Consider the following 7394-nt stretch of genomic DNA (forward strand, 5'->3'; position numbering starts at 1 on the left):
CAGAGAGAGAGAGAGAGAGAATAAACATTTTTATTGGGTGAATGCAGCTTTGGAGAGGCGTCCTCATTCCAGAATGCCTTGAGCTAGCGCCGCGTCCTGGGCCCTCGCAATCAGCCGTTGCTGATCCTCGAGGTCGGAGTTGGCCAAGGCTCTCTCCCAAAGCTCGTTAGTGGGGTAACGGTTCGGAGGATTTAATGGTGCCGCTCTGCAACCCCCTACTATGTGTCTGAGGGACCCGGGCTCTGCGCAAAAGCGGCATTGCGGAGAGAATTGTCTAGGTGCTATGAGGTGATTTCTGGTTGGGTGGGGGAATGAAGTTATTGGACTTGGCTGCACCGACATTGTGAGAGGTAATATACTTACCTTCTTTTTCCACGGAAGCCAATGCCCGCATATTCGCTTATAAATGGCGTGAACCAGCGTCCACACGTGCATTAGCACAGAGAGAGATATACGCGCCGAATCAGCACTTTCCGGTGATGTGATAGGACTTGGCTGCGCCAACATTGTAACGTGTAATATGCTTTCTTTCGTTTCCTACTAAAGCGAATGCGCGCATATTCGTCGATTGATGGTGTGAATCAGCGTCATCACGTGTATTAACATGGGGAGTCATATACCCGCCGAATCAGCGCTTTCCAGAGAAGGGATTGGACCTGGTTGCACCGAGATATTAACAGGTAGTATGCTTACTTTCTTTTCCCATGAAAGGCAGTCTACGCATATTTGCTTATTCATGGTGTAAATCCGCGTCAGGACGTGCATTAGCACATAAAGTGACATATGCGCGGAATCGGAGCTTTCTAGAGAAGTGTTTAAACATAGCTGTGCCTACATTGTAACAAGAAACATGCTTACTTTATTTTCCTACGAAAGCCAATCTGCGCACATTTGTTTTTTTGTTTTTCGTGCCATGAATCAGCGTCAGCACGTTCGTTAGCATTGGGTGTGATACAATAGCAGAATTTCCAGAGAAGTGATTGGACGTGGCTGGGCCAACGCTATCAATTTCAACACCTTCACTTTTTTGTTTTTGTTTTCCTTGCAAGTGCTTCGACGCGTATTTGTTTATTCATCGCGTATATCTTCGTCAGCAGGTGCATATGGAGGTATCTATGGTCCTCAAGGTGTATCCAGACGACGGACCACGGACCACCACGGACCGGGCCGGAGACCGGTCACGTGGGCTTGACTATGCTTGGCTCTGCCCGTGGCAGCATCCACACGGCGGGCCCGAAGAGCAGGCGGCAGCGCGGCCTGGGAGGGATACTCTCGACCCCGCAGCTCCGCGAGCTCGTTGCGGCGCACTGCTTCCGAGAGTTCTTTTTTTTTTTATTTGTACATACTGCAGCCCCATAGGAGGACTATTGCAGAAGTGGGCCAGTACAGTGGTGAACAAAAAATAAAGTCAAATTAACAGCGACTCTTACAACATTCGCAACACTATTTGTACGACAGTCAAAGAACTGGAAAATCGTTTTCTTCGATCCTTAAAAGCAGAAAAACAGCGAAATGCATACACATAAAGCATAAACTAAACCTAATTTAAGCAGTTACACATCCTGGTTTTCATAGGGAGCACTTTCGAATTCGCTTATCTGGGGTGAACGAAGGCAGCCAGGTGAGGAATTCCATAATTCTAAAGAGCGGGGAAACGAGCTGTACTTGAAAGTATTTGTACCGTCATAGAAAGGGTTACGATTAGGCTGGTGGATGTTACGCGTGCAAGAAGGCTTGGTAAAAGATATACAAGCTGTGTTTGAAATATGATAGGACATATTAATTATGTTGTGGGAAAATTTTAATGATTTCGTATTACGACACACTGAAAGTAATGTTAGTTTCAGCGTAGGGAGGGCAGACGAGGGTGAAGAATAGCGGCCGTATCGGTGAAAAATGAAGCGGACGGCTTTTTTATGAACTGCTTCTAGTTTGATTATGTTATTTTGGTTATGGGGTGACCAGACTGTGACGCCATAATTAATAACGGGCGAACAAGATTTTTATACATTAAGAGTTTAATTGCCTTCGGAGCCTTTTGCATAGTACGACGTAGGTATCCAAGCAGCTTTAGGGCATGTGAACATGTTTGGTCAATGTGTGTAGTCCATGAGAGATGGTGAGTAAATGTTACGCAAACGTATTTGTAGCGTCGAACTCTGGATAGAGATGATCCATTCAAGGAATATGTCGCAATTATAAGTGCCACTCTTTTCGTAAAGGGCAAAAGAACCGTTTTTTCTAAAATAAGTGTTCATTTTCCATTTTTCAAACCAATCATGTAAAGAGACAAAGTAATCGTTCAATTGCTTTTAATTAGACGCAGAGCCAATCACGTCGTATAATACGCAATCGATAGCATAAAGACGAATGCTGGAAAGATTGGATTGGCTTGGATTGGATTGGAGCCAACTTTATTGATGCCTGCAGTTGGGCGCTCGCGCGCCCGACGAGGGCCTACGTCATCTACGAAGTCGCCGTTACTCGGCGCGGGTCTCCGCTCGCCGTTGCCGGCTCGCTGGGTCCGTGCCTTTCCAGCGCCTCGAGGACCTGCGAGACGGCCCAGAGCTGATCGTCTCGATCGTAGCTCTTCGCGGCTGCCTCGAGCCGCGGTGGGAGCGTTCTTGATTTTGCTTCTTCTGGAGATTTAACGCAGTCCCACAAGATGTGCGTGTAGTCTGCGGTCCTTCTCCGACTGACTCTGCACTTATGTCGGGGGGTACATGCGATTCATCTGGTCTGGAGCTGCCTCAGTACTACCGCCTGCGCTCGACTCAGCCTCGGGTGCGGGGGTGGGAGATTCCTGCGAGCCAGGCGGTAGGCTTTTGTGATTTCATTGTAATCCGTCATGCGGTCCTTGGTTCCCAACCACGTCGGACGGTCTGTCGCCGGGCCGCGGTTGGTTAGCGCTCGCGCCACTGCGTGTGCCGTCTCATTGTGGTTCTCATTGCGTTCCGACGCGTCGCCCGCGTGCGCCGGGAACCACTTGAGTCATACTTTTCGTTCTTGTAGTTTGACCGCTCGCAGTACGTGCTCAGGCTCCCTGCTGATTTGGCCTTTGGCGAAGTTTCGCACCGCCTGTCTTGATTCACTCAGCAACGTGTGGCAGTCGGTGATGGCCAGGGCGATGGCTACCTCCTACGCTTGTTCCGCTCCGGCGCTTCTCATGCTCGCTGCCGTCCTCGTGGCTCCGGTTGACGCCTCCATGACGACCGCTGGGAAGGCGTTCCGTTGGTATTCGGCCACGTCCACGTACCGCGCGTGTTCGTCGTTGGCAAGCTGGTCGATGACAGCCTTGGCCCTCGCCACTCTTCTTCCCTTGTTGAACTCGGGATTCATGTTCTTCGGTATGGCGTCGATTCTGGTCTGGCGTCGGACCTCTTCGGGGACGGGGAGCTTCATCTCCACCTCGTTCGAGCGTCCAATTCCCAGATCGTCCAGTATCTTCCTCCCCGCTTTGGTCATGGACAGCCGCTCCAGTTGAGAGGTCCGTTGCGCTTCGGCTATTTCTTCGAGCGTATTGTGTATCCCGAGTTGTTACAAGCGGGTCGTGCTCGTGGACTCGAACAGGCCCAGCGCCGTCTTGTACGCCCTTCTGATGAGCACGTTGATTTTGTTACGTTCGTGTTGCAGCCATCTGTGGTAGGCTGCAACGTACGCGACGTGGCCGATGACGAAGGATTGGACGAGCCTAATTGGCTCTCCTCTCTCATGCCAGCCTTCCGGGAAGTGACTCGTTTGAGGAGTCGAATCGCGTTGGCTGCTTTTGCCTTGAGACGGGTGATGGTTTCGCCGTTTCTTCCGTGCTTTTTGATGACCATGCCTAGGATCCTAATTTTGCTGACCTCGGGGATCACGTTGCCGGATTTGGTTACGATTCTGATTTTTTTCGTTTTCGCGTTGTCTGGTCTTGCCTCTGCTGTTTTTGGTAGGTGACAGTATGAGAAGCTCCGATTTGCTCGGCGAACGTCTCAGTTCGGTGCCTTCCAGCTGGTCTTCTATTGCGTCGACGGCGGCTTGCAGCGCGGCCTCGATGTGGGCGTCGCTGCCACCGGTCACCCACAGCGTGATATCACCCGCGTAGATGGAATGCCTGACGTCTTCGATTTCCCCGAGCTTTTCGGCCACTCCGATCATTACCAGGTTGAACAGCATCGGCGAAATTACCGATCCCTGCGGTGTGACGGTGCTCCCGAGCTTCTTCTCTTGCGTCTGTAGGTCGCCTGCTTGTAGCTTGACGGTCCTGTCCGTGAGGAAGTCCTTGATGTAGTTGTAGAATCTTTCGCCCATGTTGAACTTGGAGACTTGAGACAGAATCGCCGAGTGTTTCACCTTATCGAAGGCGCTCTGCAGGTCGAGCCCTAGGATTGCTTTGATGTCGCGGGCGCTGCCGCCGTCATCGATGATTTGGTATTTGAGCTGCAGCATCGCGTCCTGCGTGCTGAGGTGCTGTCTGAAGCCGATCAAAGTGGCCGGGTATAGCCCTTCCCCTTCCAGGTAGTCTTGCCACCTGTTGAGCAGAACGTGCTCCAGCACCTTGCCCACGCAGGACGTGAGCGAGATGGGCCGGAGGTTATCCGTGTCCGGCGGGTCCCCCGCCTTGGGGATCACGATGGTCTTGGCTGTCTTCCACAGCTTTGGCAGCGCGCCCGCTCTCCAGCAATTGTTGAAGTATTTTGCGAGGTTTTCAATCGAGCCGTCGTCGAGGTTCTTGAGCGCCTTGTTCGTGACGAGGTCCGGGCCGGCAGCCGACCGGCTGTTGAGGTCGTGCAGGGCCGCGCGTACCTCCTCGACGTCGATGTCACGATCGAGCTTCGCGTTAGGCAGGCCGCTGTAAGGCGCGTGTTGTTCGGTAGGTGTAGTCGGCAGGTATTTGTCGTTAATGCGCCTGGTGACTTCGTCGACGCCGTGTGCTGAGACCACCCGATGTATGAGCCTGGCGAGTCTGTCCCTTTGGTACGACTTGATCTTGGTTTCGTCGAGCAGATGCCGCCGCAGGTTCCACGTCTTCCCGCTGTGCATCTGCCCGTCTGCCGCGTGGCAGATCTCTTTCCACTTTTGCGTGCAGAGAGCGCGACAGTGATCCTCGATCGCTCTGTTCAGCTCCGCCACATGTTTTGGGAGGTAATTGACATAAATTAAAAACAATAAAAGACCCAGGACAGATTCTTGAGGAGCCACAGAGCATACTTCTAGAATGAATGACCTTGCCGAACTAAAATCGACGTATTGGCACCGGTTATAAAGGAAACTAGCAATCCAATCGGCCAGACGGGAATTTTTTATTACCACATTTAATTTTTGCAAGAGTTGAGAATGAAGGAATGAATCGAAAGCTTTAGAAAGAAAATAACGTGACTGATGCTGGCGATGACATCTCCTTGCAAATGTTCATCCACAGAAGTTTTTTTTTGTTTTTTCGGACAGCCCAATAAGTCATCCAGGCTGCTGTCCCACAAAGTAGGAAATTGTTGGACTAAGGCCAAAAAGTAAAATGTTGCGTCATCTGGCCAGGATGCCGTGGTTGCAACAACACGTGAAAAACCAACTTGTCACCCGCGCTGCCGATCGTGCGTGTGGTGGCGCTGCCGATTCGGCTGCCGATAACATGGAGGAAGAAAAAAATCCAGTAGGGTGCGTCACGTGATTCTGCTAGCCACGGCAAGTCAACCTCCTCTGAAGCCGCCCCTCCTGCCCGCCGGGGCCTTGTGCGTGGTGCCTTTTGGGTAGGGAATATGCCCACAATTTTGCCGGACCATTCGTGCTTGTTTGGAACGTGGTAACGATTAGTGGATTAGTGGCGTCTGCCGTCGAGGGCACGGAGGCGCGTAGGAAGTACAACACGTGGGTTTCTGCTACCACAGTGTCGTTCGTCGCTTCAAATGCGTTGCCTTCAAATGTGGAGAAAGACTGGGGAGCCAGGCCCCATGGCGACATAATTTTCAAAGCATCATTTGCGCTTACCACCGCAGTTAGTCGGCGCCCTAAACTCGAAAACCGTTCAGAGAATGCCGGCCTGAGCGTGGTCTATCATCTCGTCAAATCAGCTGTTGCGGACTTGAAACTCCGGTGCGTATTTTCTTGCTAATTTTTGTTCCGCTGTTTAGCACTTATGTAGGATGAGACAAGATCTTTCGCGGGATAGTTCTTTGTCGCGTGCTTGCTTAGTAAAAGGTTCTTTGAGCGTCCTTCGTTGAGCAAAAAGGAAATAGCATTACCCTACACTCTAAACGCCGAAGTCATCGCCTTTCCTTGAGGTTTATGTGCACTATTTTGTAAGATTGTGTGGTACGACGTCCTTACGCTGTTGAGACGTGCCTATTGAGTTCTCGCCGGTCTGTTGAGAGGCAGAAGGCATTTTGCAGAACGGCGGCGTCGACTGGGACCGTCTGCCTTAACTGTGGGCCGGCACGGTATCAAATATGGTCGGGGTCCCCGGCTCGCCAGCCCATCGTTAGGCACAAGATGGGACGAATTTTTTTCACACGGAAAAGCAGTCGCTGCGGACCCTAGACGCTCGATTTAGCACTGGCACATGTATTCAGGGGCGAAATACATCATGTTGCTTCCAAGAAGATGCCCCAAAACACGACGAATCGCTGTCAGAACGGCGGCTTGGTTGCCTTCACACGTTTGCTGGGCGAAAGGTTTCCTAGTCTGTTTAAACCGCCCCGAAACGCGGCCGGTTTTCCTTTAGGTGGTCATTGCGGGCTCTTGTGCATAATGCCTACTCCTTCTTTCGCTACTGCATTCGTACCTTTCTGATGCTTGCTTAAGCGGCCAGCCGCGTGGTGGTTCGGTGCTTTACCTGACTGACAAAACAGAGACTCGACTGCTTCACACACTTGAATTCCTTCACTGAACCTCGGCGTGCGTTTGCCATGCCGACTGTGTGCGCATATTCCAAAACCCGCGCAGCAGACGCAATCAAAGCGAGCCGATTAAACCTACCGCTTGTCTATCACGTGATAGCCTATTTCCCCTCATCATATTCCTCTAAATGTTTCATGACTACGCTTCAAAATTATCACGTGACGCTCCCTCCTAGCATTTTCTTTCCTCCATGGCCGAAAACGACCAGCTAGTACTGTTGCCAGGCCTCGTGGCTGCAACTGTTCTAAAAAGTTCATGGGCCATCGCCAGAAAAAAATGTGCTCGCATTTCTCGCCTGCGCCGGGCCGCGGACCCGGCACCGGCCTGGCAGACCGGAAGTAAACGCGACGTGTCGCCGGATCCACGGGCCAAAACAGGCCCCTGGTCCGTTTCGAAAAAAATAATTGAATTTGGCTGGATGAAAATTTCATGTGCATATGAATTACTATTTTTTCTACTTCATTCGGGCAAAACGAAATTGCGCATTCGTTTATTTATCAGATATAGTAGTCAGCCGGTGC

The 7394-nt window shown here is 51.3% G+C and overlaps 1 protein-coding gene across 3 annotated transcripts in view; it reads left to right on the forward strand.

The window, feature by feature from the left end:
• LOC126532098 (solute carrier organic anion transporter family member 4A1-like) overlaps positions 1–1690 on the forward strand; it is a 175803-nt gene extending 174113 nt beyond the window's left edge. Inside the window, exon 7 of one of the 3 annotated variants that reach the window (XM_055071038.2) lies at positions 1095–1690. In XM_055071038.2, the coding sequence (XP_054927013.1) occupies positions 1095–1406 (312 nt within the window). In that variant the 3' untranslated portion in view covers positions 1407–1690. The remainder of the gene's footprint in view (positions 1–1094) is intronic. The other 2 variants (XM_055071039.2, XM_055071041.1) reach the window with 2 other exon arrangements.
• Positions 1691–7394: the final 5704 nt, after the last annotated feature.

The sequence above is a fragment of the Dermacentor andersoni genome, chromosome 5, assembly GCF_023375885.2.
Source record: "Dermacentor andersoni chromosome 5, qqDerAnde1_hic_scaffold, whole genome shotgun sequence".
NCBI classification, from domain to species: domain Eukaryota; kingdom Metazoa; phylum Arthropoda; class Arachnida; order Ixodida; family Ixodidae; genus Dermacentor; species Dermacentor andersoni.